The sequence below is a fragment of the Lutra lutra genome, chromosome 4, assembly GCF_902655055.1.
Source record: "Lutra lutra chromosome 4, mLutLut1.2, whole genome shotgun sequence".
Lineage (NCBI taxonomy): Eukaryota > Metazoa > Chordata > Mammalia > Carnivora > Mustelidae > Lutra > Lutra lutra.
In genome coordinates this window covers 146281353-146302216 of record NC_062281.1, presented here as the reverse complement: position 1 = coordinate 146302216, position 20864 = coordinate 146281353, and the positions used below count along the sequence as shown (strand labels likewise).

Here is a 20864-nt window from a genome sequence, read left to right as displayed (position 1 = left end):
GAAAACCAGAGGTAGGGACAAATTCAGAAATGGAAGAAACACAGTAGTAACATTTATTTCTATGGGTTTCTATTTGGGTCCCCAAATAAGGACCGCAGTGCAAAACCAGAGAAAGTGTAAGGTGCTGAGCCAACATAAATGTGACCTCAAAGTGAAAGGCAAAGCAGACACCTTTACAAATAAACATTGCTTAAAATAAACCTGATTTATTAATACCCTGGCTTTACTGAATCAAAATAGATTAGCGCAAATCTTCCAGAGCTCTTTTCTATACAGAAAGTTCTAAAATAATAGCAATCAAATCTTTCTGGGTTTTTTTCAGGTAAAATTTGACTCATGCATTACTTTTCATAAGCCTACCTCCTACATAAAAGGAAGTCTATCTGTAGTCTTCAACACAAACTTTCAAACTGTCAGTATAGAGGTCAAAGTAAATTTCATGTTCTGCCAGTATCCCTCCCACCAACAAAATTTAAATGACAAAGTGAATTTCTTCCCTCAGGAGTACTCATACTCAAGGTGAAGTGACTCAAGATCAAATCAACACATTATTTCATCAATTCTGAGACGCACATTTTTTGGGACCACATTTTAATATCCCTGTAGTTGGCATTCATCTTTCAACTGATAGGATGTTGTGATTCAATAGGTTTCCTTTTCTTTCCTAAAGCCATATAAAATAATGGTAGGTCTTATAATTGATGGCGTCTTTGATCAGATGAAATATGGTATTTTCTATTTACACCTCTGAGCAATAACACATAAATCGACCTCTGTAAAATGAGGTGAAACAATATGGTTAAAAAAAGAAATCCGTGTGTAAATGTTGATGAAAGAAAATGCTTCAAAGGATAAAAACATACTAAAGTGATGACAAAGTGGCTCATTTACCAAAGAATCTCATTAGTGTAACATGAATTTCCATGCACTGCCTACAACCTCTTAATAACAAATTGTTTAAAATAACTTACAGTATTTTAACAAAATTTCTTTGGTTAATGAATTCAGTTGATAGCAGATAGCAACAGAATGCCCACAGCTAGCACATGTGGGCAAAGCATTGGCATAAGAAATCTGGTCAAATCAATCTATTAGTGTTTTTAACTAACTAAAACATTACCTACCTCCCAGCCAGTACTCTGTATAATAAAAAGTAAAAAAGGGCAGGTCATAAAAAAAAAACTGTTTTAAAAGAACAAAAAAAGGCCAAAGGAACTTGAGCACTGTAAGGCACCATAAACCATAAATTCTCCTCCTCGAATAGAAGATAGCAGGATATTTTAAACACCATATTCTTTCATTTAAGATTTGTAATAATTTCCTCAATTGCTTATTCAAGACCTAAATAGTTAAAATTTCACTTTTAAAAACTTTAGTAAGGGAAACTAAATTTTGGTGAAAAAGAGGCAGCTCATATTCCATCAATGTGTCTGAATTACACCTCTAACTAACGGGAGTGGTGCCTCGCTGAACTACCCAGGGTAAACTGGAACAGAAATCGCATTTTTGTTCAAATGCCTATGATACAAATGGAGGAAAATTTCTTGCAAACTACTAGCTCCAGGTGTTCCAGAACGGACATGTAACTGACAGTGTATGTACAACTGATTAGAATAAGACCCACCTGTTACCCTCATGAATTGTAATAAATCTCTGGCAACTTCAGTGTTTTAGTAGAGGACAATAAAATATTGGCTTAACAGTACAGCAGCCCTGTTTTAAGACTATTAAAGTTTTTCAAATTGTATCAATTCATCCAGAACAGCTTAGTCCACAGTGAGAAAGAGGAGGTCAAGCTGACAGACAGTAGAGCAGGACTAGTAATGAATACAAAAGTGGATACTCAATACTCCACGTCCTTCTTGGATGATGGTAGCAGCAGATAACAGCACAGGTAGCCCGGGGAAGGGAAGGGAAAGTAGGGAAGAAGAAGGCTCAACAGGCTGTCTCAGAGTATTTTAACAGAACCAAGAATTTAGTTCCAGGGAAAATCAGTTGCTAGTAGTCTGCTTCATTTTTAAACCAAGCCTTATTTTGATTTTCATTTTGGTGATAATATGTGGATCCCATGAACTATAAACAAGCACTAAAATCATACCATCATAATTGAATAAACATAAGACAACAGTTTTATTATTTTCACTAAATATTATTTTCATATTAGAAATATATTAAGGGATGACTGAATGGAACATCTAGGAAAATGAAGCTGAGTTGAAAACATTAACAGTATTAGTTTATTAAACTTTCATGAATTTAATAAAAATCGAACTTAAATAAAAATCTTTTTTGGCAGCAAAAGAATCAACTTAAAAATCGCATTCACAATTTTAACCCACAGTTGAAATAGAACAGAACTAACAATTTTTAAAAATTTGCCAACTATTAATAATTTTTAAAAAGTGAAGAAAAAAATGCTATGTACAAAGCTTATGATGATCATGGTCTACTTAAGGTAAATTCATTTTTTTGTTAATGAATCTTGCTCTCACCATGAACCATCATTTTGAAACTGTTCATCTGTAACATGATTAAAATGGTCATATCATCCAATCCAGTCTGACATCAATACAAAGCAACACTAATGCTTTCAGACAGTTTTCTCCATTTACACTGAAGCTAGAAAGTGCAATCATTACCTGATGAACAATTTTGCTGAATGCTTCTTGAAGTTTACCATGAATTGTGGATAGTTTCTTTGCATCCCGATTAGCTTCGTGAATAGGAATAAGTACTTTGTAAACCTCATTTACTGCTTCATACATGCCAGCCTATAAGAATAATGTTATATTGTTTTCTCTTACATCAATATGAAAGAATTACAATTTATGAATTCACAATACTTCCACTAAAGCAATACCACTGAAACTTTCCCAGTAGGACATAAAAACAAACGTTACTAACTTTTAATTTTATTAAGCCTTAACAAAAGAATTTTGCACAATACACTATCTCTTCTGGATATGTACGTGTGGGTGTATTTAACATACACACCATATATATATGCATATTTAAATTTCTATATAATTTAAATTGAACATTCTATTACCTATGCGGTAATTACTTCACTAGTATGTACGTGTGAGTACTTACAGATGCATATAAACTGTGGCAGAAATTAATTATGAGCAGAGGAATAAAAGAAATCCAATTACTATACTGGTCACAGGTATCAGATGACCTGTGGTATCCTGACAAACTAAAATTATTTACATTTCTAAAATACTGAATCGACACTGGGAATCTTATTGAAAATACCCTGTGGGGGAAAAAATCTGTGATCTTTCACCGAATTTAAGGAGGTTCTGAGCTACCAGACTTTATTCCACCAGGGGCCAGCTGGCCAGCCAAGGGCTGATCTGCTTATAATCAGAGTGAGGGACAACATGTGTTTGTACTGTTATTCCATTTCCTTGTCCTTAATAATGGGTTGGTGGCTGCAGTGAAGGAAGAAAGAGATGTTTTCCAAGAGCTGCTAAGTTCCTATTACCTCACAAATCGGCAAACATTTTCCCAAGGACATAAACATATGGTTCTTAAGTTTTTTAGGAGAAGTTCACAGGAGTTTAAGCGATCACGTAACTGTAAAAGTGAAATATATATAGTGTAACTAAAATGCCCCAGTAATTATTGTAATTAAGATCAGACTGATTAGGGGGTGCCTAGGTGGCTTAGTTAGTTAAGCGTCTGCCTTTGGCTCAGGTCATGATCCCAGGGTCCTGGGATCGAGCCCTGCTGAGCAGGGAGCCTGCTTCTCCCTCTGCCCCTCACACCATTCATGCTCTCTCTCTCCCTCTCTCTCAAATAAATAAAATCTTTAAAAGAAACCTTTTCTTTTTTTTTTAAGAAAAGATTAAACAGACCAGTTGAAAAACAGTGGATTTTATAATTATATGCTATTACAAAAGAACTTCCATAATATAGGCCACTGTATTACTGTGAATTATTAAAATTATACACACAAACACAGAGTGTGTATTTATTAAAATATTCCGTTAATTGTAAAAGCATTTTCTTACTGCTAGTTCAGATCACTTAAAATGAAACTCAAGGAGCAGGGATCCAGGGGAGCAACCAGGTCGAGGTCCTCAGACGGGAAATTTTTTTTTTTTTAAAGATTTTATTTATTTATTTATTTACTTGACAGACAGAGATCACACGTAGGCAGAGAGGCAGGCAGAGAGAGGGGGGGGGAAGCAGGCTTCCTGCTGAGCAGAGAGCCCGATGTGAGGCTCGATCCCAGGACCCTGGGACCATGACCTGAGCCCAAAGCAGAGGCTTTAACCCACTGAGCCACCCAGGCGCCCCCTCAGACGGGAAATTTTAAAATGGCCAATCACCTAATATTCTTAGAATCTCAGAATAATTACATTTAAATAAGCTGGTTATAAGCAGGAATGATGAAAAAGAGGAAGGTAGTGGCAAACACTAATAGTTACTTGGAGCCAGGCACTGTGATAAGCACTTCATATATATTAAGTCATTTAATCCTAACAGCATTCCTATGCAATTCTTATTATGCATTATTCATTATTATGCATTTAATGGATGAGAAAAGCAAAGCACGGATAGGCTGAGTAATATGTGCCTAAAGTGACTGAACTACTAAGGCAGCAAAGCCAGGATATGAATTCGGGCTGTATGCCTTCTAAACAGATGCCCTTAACCAATACATCGCAGGGCAGGGGTAAGGCCAGGAGAATAACCCGTCCCCTATAGCAGTATAATGGTGCGGAAGGGCAGCACTGCGTATTATGTCAAGCTTCCCCCTTCCCCTAAGGTGAACTTTCAGTCTCCTAAACCTTGGGACACTAAATACCCAACAGAAATGTCAAAGACAGTAGATGTCCCTATTACCACAGTTTAAGAAAGGAAGCAGGGTTTTGCCTAGCTATCTTTCCCTTCTACAATAATCATCCCATCTTGGATCAACAAGACTGCTTCAGTTCTTCACACAGAGACAGGAAGGGACAAGGACTGACATTATAACATGGTACAGTAGTTCAGGCAAGGGATCAAGGATGTAGTTCATAAAGCTCCTGGTAAGCTCCAGGTCTCTGACACTTCCTAACAGGGCTCACTGTGCAACCAGTGAGATGAGGGGCCATAATTTTCCTGAGCACCAGGGCAACATTCAAAACACTCAGAAGAAGATTCTTCCTTTCATCCAAAAGACCAGTTCTAAAACTAGAGCCACATTAGTTTACTCAAACAGGAACTTAAAAATCATCTAGAGGTTTTCTGTTTCTTAATTTTAAGGTTTTAGAAAATGTTTGGTGGTAAAAGTTTTATAAACCAAAAAAAAGTCTGTTATAGATTAAGTGATAATTCATAAATAAGCAAATCAAAAACACTAGAGGAAATGACAGATTATTAAGACAGAAAGGAGTGAAACTGAAGAATCTATAGAGAAAATCTGTTCCTAGATAGTTTTCAAAGTGCTTAGAGAAAACTATCATAAAGGAAAAGCAGGGTCATAGGCAGAGAGAATATACATATCATGAATAATTCAGAGGTATGTATCTGTGGAAAGAGAATGAACAGGAGTCATCTACCATAGAGAAAGAAGCAGCTGCTTGTTCCAGTAATCCCACGAGTCCTGACTCAGTAAAGTACTTTCCAGAGCAGATACCTTCTTCATCTGGAGATACCACATCATCTGAGACTGCAGATTCTTCTAAAACATTAGATGAAATATTCTGGGGGAGAAAATTGAAATGGCTTTTGAAATGGAATTAGTTTCTTAGCATGAAGGATGTATATGAGGAACTAATTGAAGATGAAATATTAATACCAGCTTGGGTTAAAAAAAGGTGGGGGTAGTCAACACAGAGATCAAAGACAAATCTCCAAAATCTTCCTGTATTCTGAAGATGACAATAAATGGTAAAATTATTAGCAACTTTTCCATTAATAAAAGTTGTGAGATAAAAAATTTAAGAAAAATCATGGGCTAAGGAAAATAGTGATATGATACAGGACTACTCAGGAGACTTAAACAGTCTTTATTTTTAATTTAAATGATCTTGTCAAAACTCCCCATGAGGAAAATTAAGATGCAATATGGCTTGGCTTGCCTAACACACACTGAGTTACTGAACAAACTCAGGTATAATAAAAGCCAATGAGATTGGGATCAGCCATTATTTCTAAAGGAGAAATAATATATACCACCTTAAGTATTTTAACCTAAACATTTATAGCAAATATACACTTATTTGACATTTTTTCAAAGTAGATCTAAGGCCTTTTCTTTGTGTACAGGTCTCCAAATCAGATTTTCATCCAATCTCTTTTGAATAAATACCCATAAGACAACCTTCTTAAGATTTCCAGCTCTGGTTTCTTTAGAGAAAGCCTTCAAGGAAAACTTGAATTTAAAAGGTTATCCAATTATCCTAGACTTCTAGGAGCTTTCCCCTCAGTCTTTTTGCAGTTGGTCCAAAATTAATTCAACAGCAACTGTTTTGGAGACTCACTTTTATCAAGTCTTGCCAAAACATTTAACTTAGTTTTCAGAGAAACAAATGGCTAGCTTTCTTTCCGCCTTCAGATTTCACAGGAGAACATAACATTTAATTAAGTTTTATAATTTCCCAAATCTGGCATTCACAGGTTTTGAAGGAAAAGCAAAGCATAACTGACTCCTGGCAAGCAAAGAATTCGACTAGTGGGTCAGAGGTATGGAGTCTTACGAGGCAGTAAACTATCGTATCTCAGCTGTGGTTATCTGCCTATTTTATATAGAGAATGGAGAATGCTGGGTTAGCTGATGTTTTAAGTAAAAGCCAATGGAGAGTTTCTCCTGTATTCCGGTTACTCCGTTATTTCACATGTATTTCATAGATGCTATGAAGTCCATAGCAGTATAGGCAAAGAGAATAAACACTGGTATTTAGAGGTTAAAAAAAAAAGTGGGAAGTGGGGCGAAGTTAACAAGAAATGCTCTTTACTAATATATTCAAGCTAGTAATAGTGAAGTATTAACTTATCTTGTGAAGTATTAGCTTTACTCTTTATGTTTTCCTTACAAGCTGAGTGAATCTTAACACCAGTGAGATAAAGCAAACTCGAAAGGACATACCTTGATACAATGTAAACCTAGCCGATTCCTACCTGAAATGTTACACACCCTACAGGAAGGTATTTGCGGTCCTCCAGCATGCTTAGATATTCAGCGACAAGTGCTGCTGAGTGGACCAGGCACTGGGCAGCTTCGGCATGGTTGCTGCGTTCTGAGTGTTTGCCCGCCATGTTCTGCAACCAGGTCAGTCGCAGATCTGGAGAGGTCTGGTAGCCCTTGGCAATTCTAATCGGAAGAGAAATTGTTTTCAATGAGCATTTCCTTCCCAAGCTGGAAGGGAGTTTGGACTGCTCGTTCAGTATTTACCTAGAGAGATTTCTGTTACTGAACACAACCTATTATGACAAGTGTTTGAATGGTATGAAAATGTCTTTGAATACACTTAAAGAAGTAATTGTGGGCCCATGAAATGGTTGACAGCAGTTTTTTTGTAGGCGGACTTAAAAAAAAAAGAAAGACATGCCACCAGTAAGGGAAAACTATGGGAATTTATGTATTCATTATGGGAATATGAAGAAGTTTCACAGTCAAGAAAAAAAGATTTATAGGAGTTTTATTGCGTACTTATTTTAAAGAAATATTTGTTTTGTGTCTTTAAAGAATTCCAAAACTATAAAGAGAGGTTCATATGGCAAAGAAGTCTCAAATTTTACTTGCATCTTTCAAGATAGAATAGGAGTTAAAAATGTCTCAAATTGTGCTCTTAGAAATATTACATTATAGGCACAGCAATATTTAAAATCAGAAAAACCTATTGTTATGGTAAAACAACATGCTGTATTTTCTTCCTAAAGGACTGACTTTTACACTTAAAATATGGGCCTTAGGCCTTCTGCATGAAGTCCAGGGCACAGGATACTAAAGTGTAAATATGTGTCATAATTATTTTTAAAAATCCTGTTTCTGAAAAGCAGCATGGAAGAAGTGCATTCTGACTTTTCAATCTACCATCAGAAAATGACTTAAGTAATTCTGGTATGTTTATTCTTTTATCTAATGTTTTCTGTATGTTTTACCAATTTTTAAAAAGTTTTAATTTAAATTCCTGTTAGCTAACATACAGCGTAGTATCAGTTTCAAGTGTACAATTCAGTGACTCAACACAAGTGCACTCCTTAATCCCCATCACCTATTCCACCCATTCCCCTGCCCCCGCCCGCCCCGTGTAACCATCAGTTCTCTATAGTTAACAGTCTGTTTCTTCGTTTGTCTCATCTTCCTCTTTTTTCCCTTTGTTCATTTGTTTTGTTTCTTAAATATCACATATAAGTGAAATCATATGGTCTTGTCTTTCTCCGACTGGCTTATTTCACTTAGCATAATATACTCTAGCTCCCCCCCATGTTGTTGCAAATGGCAAGATTTCATTCTTTTTCATGGCTGAATGATATTCCATTATATACACACCACATCTTTATCCATTCATCAGTCGATGGATATTGGGCTGCTTCCATAATCTCGCTATTGCAGATAATGCTACTATAAACATTAGGGTGCATGCATCCCTTCGAATAAGTATTTTTGTATTCTTTGGGCAAATAACTAGTAGTGCTATTGCTGGATCATAGGGTAGCTCTATTTTTAACTTTTACCAATTTAAACCTGTTATACAAGGTATAAGTGAATTAAACAAATGATACCTGTACATTAGATCAATCAACATTTCAGGATCCTCCTGGTGTTCCTTCATTTTAACGGTATCAGAAAGGATCATATGGAGATTGAAAACCAAATCTTGAACCTGCAGCAGAGAATTTTATTTTAAAAAATTTCCTTAGTTATCATTCATTCACAATCATTAAATTAGTTTAAAAGATTATCAGATTTTAAAAAAAGAAAGATTATCAGATAAACATCTGAAGATTGCAAAACAAATAAAATGATAGAGTTCTATTTGCAAAACAAATAAAATGATAGCGTTCTAAAGGATATGGGTATGCTAGGGTATGGGGAGTGAAGGGTAGTAAATTTCATACTAATTCTTCAGCAGGCTGTTTGTTTTGGCTTTTTGCTTTTGTTTTCAGTTCTCTCACCTGGAAACAAATAGAACTAGAAGTAGAAATAAAATACAGGGATGTAGAGGATACAAGAAGAGAATACAAAAGGAAATTCTCTCCTGTTTCTCTTTTTCTGATTCTCTCAAAGGCAGTTTGTAAAAACTTCACTTTTTAAGGCAAATTACTGTTTCACTAATAAGTGGGAATAATATTTCATCTTAAACAATATTTGTTTATATTGCCTAGGTCTACTATTTGTTCTATTTGTTACAAATTCACAGAATTACATACCAAAGATATTAAGCTTTCCAAGAAGGAAGCATGGCTTATTGAAACAAAATGATTCACCCCATCTATGGCATATGATTTATGGATTTAAAGAAAACTATAGTTTCCTCCAGTAAAAACCCAAGTTTGAATTAACAATTTGGAAAGTGCCTATTTAGGATCCTGTTTCGATTAATGATCTAAAGAGTCACATTTCTGACCTGATCAGGAAATGTTGTTTCCCTCAATTCCAGATCTTCTTCAGCATATGTCAATATAGTCTTTAGAGAACGTCTTAAGAATTCCTCATTGAAATTTTGAGATGTGCCCACCAAGGACGACAGTGACATGGTTACCTGCATTTTAACCCTAGCGAAGTTCTGTAACAGAGAAATTGTCAGGTAAGCATTTAACATAGAAAAACTTAAAGAAAAAAGTCTTCTTTTCATACTTGCTAAAGGAAAAGGTTAGTACAAAAAAAAATACCATCCCAAGAAAGATAATTTTTTAAAAAAGTAATGAAATATGCATATTAAAATCAAATTATTTTGGGCGCCTGGGTGGCTCAGTGGGTTAAGCCGCTGCCTTTGGCTCAGGTCATGATCTCAGGGTCCTGGGATCGAATCCCACATTGGGCTCTCTGCTCAGCAGGGAGCCTGCTTCCCTTCCTCTCTCTCTGCCTCCTCTCTGCCTACTTGTGATCTCTGTCTGTCAAAAAAAAAAAAAAAAATCAAATTATTTTAAAACCTTAGAAGACCTAACACTCAGAGTTTTGCTAAGAATAATATGCCACAAAACAGTGAAAAAAAAAAAAAGCCATGTATTAGAATTGAATTAGAAGTTATGCCTAGGACTTTACATTAATCTGTTTTGAGGTATATATTATAAATAATAAACCATGCTTACACATGAGGTTAGAGCTTGACCAATAGTACAAAATTCTTAAGTGGTAGATGTCTCATCTTCAAACTCTAGCCCATTTCAGTAGGTCCATTACCATAATGAAAGTAATTTTAACACACAACATGCATCAAGTAACTTAAAGCACAATCTTTGGAATGAGGCTTAGAGGAGTAGTTACACTCCTCCTTTTTTAGAGTGAATTCATTTCTGTCCCACCATTTCCCACTATGAAACCACTTCTAAGAGGTTAATCAGGGAAAACCTAGTAAATGTCAAATCCAAGATACCTTCTGATCAACATTCTACCTGACATTCTGTGTATTTAAATGTAACGATTACTTTTTCCTTGAAAATCTCCTGCCTTATTCAGTGGTACCATTTTATCCCGATTTTCCTAAACATATCTACTTCTTTTGGGTTGCCCTTCTTTTTTTTTTTTTTTTTATTTGACAGAGAGAGAGATCACAAGTAGACGGAGAGGCAGGCAGAGAGAGAGAGAGAGGGAAGCAGGCTTCTCGCTGAGCAGAGAGCCCGATGCGGGACTCGATCCCAGGACCCTGAGATCATGACCTGAGCCGAAGGCAGCGGCTTAACCCACTGAGCCACCCAGGCGCCCTGGGTTGCCCTTCTTAAATACCAGTATTCCCAAAGATTCTGTCAAGAAACCTCTACACTTGTCATTCTAAATAGCCTCATCCATTTCTTTGGCTTCGGTAAGTATAGATGGATGTCTAGTTCTTCAGCTTGTATTTCTCTCTAGAGCTCCAGGCCATTGTTTTTTACTAGATGGCTCCATCTGGATCTCAGGGGAACCCCAGTTTTAACACTGCTAATACACCTTCTTTTCCTATTGATTACACAAATGGTACTACTATTCTTCTAGTCATTCAGGCACCCTCCCCCCCAAAATCTAGCAGTCATCCTTCCGTCACTCTCCCCTCCCCTTATCCATACCATAGATCCAGTCTACACTCCCCACAATCTGTTCCAGTCTAGTCTTCCTCCATCCAATGGCCTCAAGGCCATTGCTATGGTTTATACCCCCACCATGTATTACTTGGATTATTGAAATAACTTAATAGGTCTTATGGCCTTTTTTCTCATAACCCAAGTTTATTTTCCACATAGTATCAGGGAAATTTGTGTAAATTTTTCAAGTCTGAACACATCACTCCTCTCCTTAAAATATTCCAATGGCTGACCGCAGCCTTGAGGATAAACTTCAAGTATCTGACTCAGTAAATACATCAAACTATATAAGGGAAATTGAAAGGACAGAACCAAAACAAGTATCTGCCCTAGGATAGCTTAGTCTAGGCCTTTTCAGTTACAACTTTATCTCTTCCTGTTCTATTCTTTCTTCCAGCCAGAACCATCATGAAGTGCTAAAAGAATATCTTTCTCTGTTTGCCTGTTTCCTTCTCTTGTCTCCATGCCTTTTTAATTATGCATGTGCCATTTTCTTCACCTACAAAGTGTTATCTACCTATTCATCATTCTGATCGGGCAATTCTTCATCCTTAGTTCAAGCATCTCCTCTTTCTGAAAACCCATCTTTGGGAGCATAAATCATTTTTCTCTGTGCCTACACAGGGCCCTGTGCTATCTCTCATTATATTAACAATAGCAAACACTTATTCAGCATTTGCTCAGTGCAGTTACGGTTTTACGTGTTCTACTTAGTATGAATTTATATACCTTCACCACAGAAAGGTTACTTCTTGCTATTAATAGGATGAACATTATCTGTTCACAGATGAGCACTGTTTATTCCTTCTCCCACTTCTCCTTCTTCCTACTTAAAAAGGGAAAAAAAAAAAAAGACTGTCCTTTTCCCTGTGTGCCCCCAATGCCTCCTACAGAACCTAGAACACAATTCAATACTTTGTTGTTGTTGTTGTTTTTTAAAGATTTATTTATTTGGCAGACAGAGATCACAAGTAGGCAGAGAGGCAGGCAGAGAGAGAGGGGGAAGCAGGCTCCCTGCTGAGCAGAGAGCCGGATGTGGGACTTGATCCCAGGACCCTGGGATCATGACCTGAGCCGAAGACAGAGGCCTTAACCCACTGAGCCACCCAGGTGCCCCTAAATACTTTGTTTTAATATTGTCGAATATATCAACTATATAATCTACTGCCAGTTTTAAATTATCTGTTCCTTATTAGAGGTATTACCTGACACTAAGAGGACATATTACCTATTTTTATCCTATTATATAAAGCTTTCCTAAAACAACAGATGTATCAAGAAGACTCTATATGTGGTCAAATTTCAGGGACTTTATTTCAAAAGCTAAACAAGATCAATAAAGTAACTGGATTCTTCTGTTCTCAGTTAAGAAACAAGGACTTGGCTTCCAGTTAAAAAGGGACAGTGTGAAATAGCAATTTCCTACTTCTCCTGGATTTTATACAAAAATGAAAGATGAATAGGAAGAAAGTCCACATACTTTATTTTCAGCAAATGAGGAGTCTGATATAACCCATATATTAGAAAAATGAAGAAGGATTGGCATGACAGGTTAAGAGAGGATGTAGTTTCAAAAGAAGGCAAGGAGAAGAAAGCAATAGTGAGGGATGCTAGGGCACAGATTTCTGAAATAATGGGGAAAAATACTTCTTTTAAATAAGAGACTCACTTTGAAGTCAAAGCTATTTGTCTTGAAAACAAATGAGCTAAAAATCTGGGAAAACTGGATAGAAATGGACTAACCAGAAACTTCAGGAAGTTAGGCAAGATGTATTTACAATAGCAAATTCCCACAAGAAATACATCCCTGAAGGAACGTCCTACAAATACGTGGGCCAAGACAATCCAACTCCTTCTATGTTGACTGATAACAAAGGAAAGATCAGTGAAACTCACCAGACAAGAAACATTTAATAGAAAAATGTTATGAAACAGATGAAAATTCTAATAAAATATTTTGCCATAAATTATAAAATATGAACTTTAGAAAGGAAAACAAGGCAGAAATAAACTCAAGGAAAGAGCACAAATCAGAGGACATAAAATAGGAGCTTATATGTGTGCTAACACTACTTAAAAAGAAATAGAAAAAAAAGATAAAATTGGAAAAAGAAAGAAAGGATGTCATGGAGAGCACATTAGGTATATAGGACCGAGAAATTCTGAGGAAAAAAACCCAAAATAAATAGAAATTTTAAATGTTAAAAAGGAAAAGAGAATACGATGGGCAAAAAGTAAAGTAAAACAAAACAAAACTAGTAAAGCCAAATAGATTCAACATATGTACAATTGGTACCTAGCAGAAAAACCCCAAACTCTGGAAGAAAATACTCAATTTTATATTCAAGAAAACTTTCTGAAATAAATTGAAAGTAGATATCATGTGTCTGAGAAAATTAACAAAAACTGGTCAATACCATGACACATTCTAGAAAAGGTATTTGATTTTAAATTTCAAGAGAATCCCTTTAGCGACTGGGAGGGGAAAAGTTATTTAAAAGGGAAGAAAATATCAGGCTACCTTTAGGTATCTCTATAACAATATTTAAAGCCAGAAGAAAATGGTATTCAAGTAGCTTGTTTTCTTTTTTCTATTATGTGTTCTTTATCTGGTGTGTTTTACTGATCTTTCTCACCAGTCTTTTTTCTTTTTTTCATTCAAAGACTGAAGCAAAAAAACTTCATTGCTGTCCTTTAGGTGCAAAAACAACAATCAAAAACTTGGAAAATATTACTCCCAAGAACTGTCTTGCACAAACAACTATAGGACAATATTTAGCTAAATAAGAGATGATTAAGGCAAAAAAAAAAAGTAATAAAAGATAACAGTTGTGAATATTAATTTACCAAATAAATAAGAGGTAGAGGAGAAATAAATTATGTGTAGGCTTTAAATCCTCTTTCAGTCCACCAAGTGGACCAAAATAGCAAGGATATAGAAAAATAATGTAATTAATATAGTATTTTAACTCAGTACTCTGAAATAAAGAAAACTCTTTTTAAGGGCTTGAGTAACACTACACATCCACAGCACAAAAAAGTAGACATAGTTATCTAACATTGTATAATCATAATTAAATAAAACTAAAAATTAACATCCAAACTTTAAAACAAAAAGGGCTATCAACTCATTGGATTAAAAATACAAACTGAAACTACAAAGTATCTATAAAACAAAAATACTGAAAACATTACATATCAGAAACAACGAGATACCAAAAACAATGCTCAAAGGACAATTCTAGGCCTTAAATACTTATATAAGTAAAAAATAAATGAATTACACATTTGACTGAAAGAAAAAATACTACAAGTGAACAGATTATCAAATAAAACACTTTAATAAAAACATGGCATTCTTCAGACTGGCCCATAATCATAGAATATCAAGCTAAGACATTTAAACCTTTGATTTTCGTTATTAGCATTTTTATTTTACTTACTGGTGATAAGTGAGTTTTCCAAAAGCTCAGGATACATTTACATTCTAAGTTGCGCTACTCTATGTTATCTGTAGTACAGGAGTAAAACTGGAGACTTGGGTTTTTGTAAGAGAGCCGCATAGTAAGAAATACCAAGAAAGTCTAGACTTAAACAAAATACCATGCTCCCCCCAAAACACATTTACAAGATATCTGCAGAAGTTATATTCCCTTATAAACCCGGGGATAAATACTCACATTGCCAATCTCAAAGTTCTGTCTCATGAGGAGGTAGAGTGAGGCGCTGGCGTGTGAGCGTATCGTACTGATGCTGCTGCTGCAGTGTCGGAGAAGCCGGAGGCACAAGTCCGCACACTGCTCGGTCTCTTCTTCGAACAAGAGTTCAGGGAACTGTAAAAAACACCACCACACAACAGTAACAACAAAACACCACCAACACGTGTTAATATTGCCTGAACTAGAGAGTTGTTAGTATAGCCCAGTTTTTAAGAATGGTAAAGTGCTACTTGCTGATGCTTAATAATGCTTAATAATGTGGACCACAGAGCCAGGAGGATTGGGTCTGAATACTGATTATGTCACTCATTAGCTAGTAGTGTGATGCTGGACAAGTTTCCTCAGCCATAAAATGGGCCTAATGTTGTTATCTACAGGGGATTGTAGGGCTATCTGAGATTAGATACTATGCACAAAACAATGTGGTAACCAACATGAAATAATTCTTCAATGTTTTTATTATAAAATGGTATATAAGTAATTCTCACTGGTTAAACCTTCATTGACAGTTCTGCATTCCATATTATTAGATGACTACGATAAAAAAGGTACCTTCAAGATTTCAGAATATACCTATTTCCTGGGGGAAATGAACACTGGAAATAAATATTTGCAGCAGCTGAACAAACAAAAGTACCTTCTTTTCCATTCATCATGAGGTAAGTTAATGCCGATGGAATGAACTACTAACACCTTAATTCTTTAACAAATCAAATTAATAAGGAATAGATAGAATGAGATAAACAGAAAATAAGGAAAGCTCCATATTTAAAATTAATTATGAATTTTGGGCCCTTCTCCACAACAAAACTATTGTTTTTTAAGCCCAAAAGTGGCTAAGGGTGATCCAAATAAGAAAGAAATTACAAAAGGCAAATAGTAGAAAGAGGCAAAGAAGAATCATACATCTTAAGCTATTATTAACATTTTAACTATATTAACCAATGAGTGTGTTAGATGATCTTACACAACATAAAGAGAGAAAGCAAAGTCTGATGAAACTGCATGTTCAAAAATGACCTACCTTTGACACCAGGGCTCTTTGTGTAGCAAAGCAGTGTTGTAGATAAACTGCGCTTTGGTTACAGGCCATGCTATGTAGTAGGACTTTCAAGACCCCACCAAGGATGCTCTCTTTGGATTCTGTTACAGAAACTGTCTACAATTTAAAAACAGATGAATAAAATAGAGATGTACCTGCAATTTGGCTAGGGAGACAGAACAGAAGGAAACAGTTTTTAAAAAATAGGAAAAGACCTAGGAGGACTTTAGGGAAAAGCAGCTGATTTGACTAAGGGAAGAACAGGGGGAAAAAAGAATGAATAGGATTTAAGCGAGAAAAAAAGAAAAATTTTTACGAACTACTGATAGTTCAATGTAATTGTATGGCTCAATAAATACTTCTGGCACAACCCCAATTTACCAAATCTATACTTTAAATTCCTCATATGTCTTACCTGGACGACAATCTCTAATGTATCCAAAATGATTAGGTTTGCTTCAGTAGCCAGATTTCCATCAATCAGTGCTTCATGCTCAATCTCTGCTCTTGATCTAATACAAAATATCATAAGAAAATACATTTACACAGAACCACCATTCAAAAAAGACTTAAGATACACAGGAAAACAAACAAACAAACTTGGAACTATTTTTCAATACTTGCCTGAAAGAAAAATTGTAAGAGAAAACAAAGACAGTATTTTACACAACAAGAAGTGTTTTCTTTTTGTCAACCATGTCAATACAGACTTTCTCACCCCATTCAGTCCCACAATACCACTGAAAGCATAAATGTTTAGCTTTCAGAGATGTTTGCTTCAGGACACTGTTTTATTCTGAAAAGCACTGACACTAGGTGGTGCTATGGGGGCTCAAACGTAGGGTTGCTTCAAGTAAAGCAACCCTCAAATGTTTAGTACTCATCTTACCATTTCAAGGATTTTCAATTTATTTATTTAAGATAAAAGGACTTATTTTTTTCTAAAGCAACTAAATTTTCAATATTTTTGTATCAAAAATACAAAAAATTGGGGCGCCTGGGTGGCTCAGTGGGTTAAGCCTCTGCCTTCAACTCAGGTCATGATCTCAGGGTTCTGGGATCGAGTCCCGCATTGGGCTCTCTGCTCAGCAGTGAGCTTGCTTTCCCCTCTCTCTGCCTGTCTCTCTGCGTACTTGTGATCTCTCTTTCTCTGTCAATAAATAAATAAGATCTTTAAAAAAAAATACAAAAAATTTTCCTACAAAAATTCTGATACAGAAAACAACTGAACTCTTCCCTAAAACTCTGGACTGAATCACCCATTAGAAATAAAACAAGTTGATGCAACAAAGTAGTTTACTTAAAGGGTAAAACTGACACTTGTTTATTGGTAATACATATATAGAAATTATATTATACCAACGTAGAAAAACACATAAATCAAGGTGGAATTACAAGAACATATTAAATGCTAACTTTTCCAAGTTTCTGGATGTCCAAGCCTCTGAGTCTTTATTACTAGCACTTAGAACAGTACATGAATTTACATTTTATAAATGAAAAAATTTTAAAAAGATTTATTTATTTGAGATAAAATAAGTGAGACAGCACGAGTGGGGGGAGGAGTAAAGGAAGGAGCAGAGGGAGAAGCAGATCCCCTGCTGAGCAGAGAGCCCTGATGCAATGTGGGCTCCAATCCCAGGACCCTGAGATCACAACTGGAGCTGAAAGCTGACGCTTAACCAACTGAGCCACCCAGGTGCCTCTTATAAATGAAATAAGGAGAAAATACAACATAAAATTAAATTGGGAAATACATATATAATGATCAAATTTAAAATTCCCGTAAGATTTTGTTTAGAAACATGACAATAACATCATTGCTTAAACAAAAAGAATCAGGAAAACACCACCATCACCACCACCACCACCAAAAGCTTCCTTAAAACAGAGAAATTCAGAGAAAACACATTATACAAATGCAAAAGGAAGCAATATAGTATAATACCTCTCTGCTCTGTGAATTCTAAAAAACAAAACACATCTGGAAAAATAATCAAAGAAATGGACTTGGACAAAGAGAGAAAAGCGGACATACTTAAAGCTTTAGAATTGTTAAATGTTTATACTGAATTCAAAACCTGCTATGGTCTGCATATTTGTGTCCCTGCAAAATTCATGTGTTGAAAATCTAATGCCCAAGACAATGCTACTAGCAGGCGGGACATTTGGAAGGTGATTAGGTCCTCAGGGTAGAACCTTCTTGAATGGGATCAGTGCCTTTACGCAAAAGGCTCAGGGAGTATGCTTGCCCTTCCATCATCCAAGAACACAGCAAGAAATTGGTAATCCAGGGGCACCTGGCTGGCTCAGCTGGTTGAGCATCTAACTCTTGATTTTGGCTTAGGTCATGATCTCAGGGTCCTGGGATAAAACCTTGTGTTGGTCTCTATGCTCAAGTCTACTTCAGGATTCTTCTCCCTCTCCCTCACTCTCTCACACTAAATAAATGAATAAATAAATAAATTTTTAAAAGTTTAAGTCTGTAACCCAGATGAGTGCTTTCTCTAGACATCAAATCTGATAATGTCATTATCTTGAACTTCCCAGCCACCAGAAAGGTCAGAAACAAATTTCGGTTGTTTATAAGCAATGCAGTGTGTTTTATTGTGTTATAGCAGCCTGAAGAGACTAAGACAGTTTCTGGTAATCCACACCCTCATCTATATGGAACCGAGTCTGTGACTTGCTCTTTGCTGGCTATACAAGGCAGTCTTTCCTATGGTTTTATGATGTCACTGTGTGTAAGCTAATATTTCTGCAAGTTTATCTGTGAAAATCCTCCACAGCCTGGTCACAAGATGGTTATCACATAGGATGACCAAGTATCCTGATTTGCTTTAGGACAGGACTGAGGGACTCCCTGGAATACCAACGTGGGTGTACTGCGCAAACTTGAATGAGTTGGTCACCATATTCTCAGAGTTTATTGGGTGAGTCAAGGTACTTGAGGGCTAACCTATAATTACAAATAGTCAAGAGAAAAATTTTAGCCCCTTGACTCAATGCCACGTTTCATGCCAAGCCATTTTACCTGAGGTCACCTAGCCAGTGAGAAGGGTTTATTTCTAGCTTCCTGTACACTGAAGGTATAGCCCTTTGGGATCCCGGAGCCAGGGAAGTACATTTTTTTTTTTTTAATTTTATTTATTTATTTGACAGAGAGAGATCACAAGCAGGCAGAGAGGCAGGCAGAGAGAGAGGAGAAAGCAGGCTCCCTGCTGAGCAGAGAGCCCGATGCGGGGCTCGATCCCAGGACCCCAAGATCATGACCTGAGCTGAAGGCAGCGGCTTAACCCACTGAGCCACCCAGGTGCCCCGGGAAGTACATTTTTAATTGTTTTTGGCAGTAGGGTCAGTTGGCGAACAGATTTGTCTCATGCTAGAAACAGAAGACCTGGAGTATTTTGTCTTTCTTCAATTAAATTTTAAGCTCCAAGAGGGCGAAGATTAGCTTCCTAATTGTTGATTACATGGAAATATTTAGTTAGTGTGACTCCCAAAACATATTCAGAAATTGTTGCAGACTATATTTCAAAAGAAGATATTTAGAGACAACTGTCGGAAACAAACATTCTGCTTTACTATACCACATGAAAAATTATTCCCTCAAATCTCTTTTAATCTAAAATTTAAAAACTAAATATAAGTATTTTGTTGTCTAAGATTTGAACACCTAATATATTAAAAAAAAAAAAAAGCCCACTAAAATTAGTGATTTTCCTCCTGCATTTGAAATCCAAAAAGCCCATCAGTAACATAAAATAGAAGGTTCTATTACTTGTCAAGCTTCTCAGTGTTTTGACGCCAGTGAGTCATATCCTTTCTCCACCTCAGATTTTCTTGACTTCCAAAGGCACTTCCAGATGGGCTTCTCTCTGTCAAATAAATTTCAAAACCATTTTTAAAATGTTATTTCATTTGGACAACCTATATGCATATTTGCAAGTATACAAGAAATACTGCACAATGCCAACTTTATACATAGCCATTTTATCTTCATCACAAGTAGAACACTTGTACTTTTTAATCAAAACTTCTTCACAGCAGTTATAGAAGAAATACACTTGTTACATGTAATATTAAAAAACCAACTCCCTTTTATTATAAGCAAACCTTAACCCTGATTTTTTTCAAAACCTAAACCGTGGCTCATAAGGCCCGATGTGGTAAGACCTTACTCTCCCTCCCGCCTACACCACCACAGTTATTGTGTGTGTGTTCCCTGTGTACGTACAGTCTCCCTCTACATGTTCCTGAATGACGACCTCTGCAGTGGCCATTGTTCCTCTCATGTGATTATTCTTCCCACAAATTTTCACAGGCCAGTTATTCATCACCTCCACAGAAACGTATTCCCCAACTCCCCCACACTTTTTTTCTTTTTTAAATGATTTTATTTATTGAGAGAGAGAGCACAAGCAGGGAGGGGGGGCAGAAGGAGAGGGAGAAGCAGGATCACAGCTGAGCAGGGAGCCCGATGTGGGGCTCAATCCCAGGACCCTGAGATCATGACCTGAGCCAAAGGCAGAGATATAACCCACTGAGCCACCCAGGCAGCCCTCTCCAACACTTCCTTTCCTCTTAATCGGCCTTATTTCTCTCTACAGGCCTTATGATCACAAGAATATAAGCTATTGAAGAATGGAGAATATGCCTATTTGTTCACCCCTTTATGTTCAGGGTTGACAATGTGTCTGGCAATACTGAGAGTTCAACAAGTTTTTGTTTAATATATAAACAAAATAAGAAGGATTCCTAAAGTAATTACTCCCTTTGGTCCACAGAAGGCAGGACAGGAGAAAGTTGGGGGCTTTCTCCCAAGGTTTCTGGGATGGAAAGCAGCCTGAATGCTGGGGGCTCCTATAAGGGGTAGCAGCAAT

General features: G+C 36.4%; 1 protein-coding gene across 1 annotated transcript in view; it reads right to left on the bottom strand.

The window, feature by feature from the left end:
- DOCK7 (dedicator of cytokinesis 7) overlaps positions 1-20864 on the bottom strand; it is a 221984-nt gene that overhangs the window by 24408 nt on the left and 176712 nt on the right. Inside the window, 10 exon segments of the mRNA XM_047723748.1 lie at positions 1125-1139; positions 2640-2771; positions 5556-5699; positions 7117-7309; positions 8725-8825; positions 9570-9728; positions 14901-15053; positions 15964-16098; positions 16397-16493; positions 19763-19859. Coding sequence (XP_047579704.1) covers positions 1125-1139; positions 2640-2771; positions 5556-5699; positions 7117-7309; positions 8725-8825; positions 9570-9728; positions 14901-15053; positions 15964-16098; positions 16397-16493; positions 19763-19859 — 1226 coding nt within the window.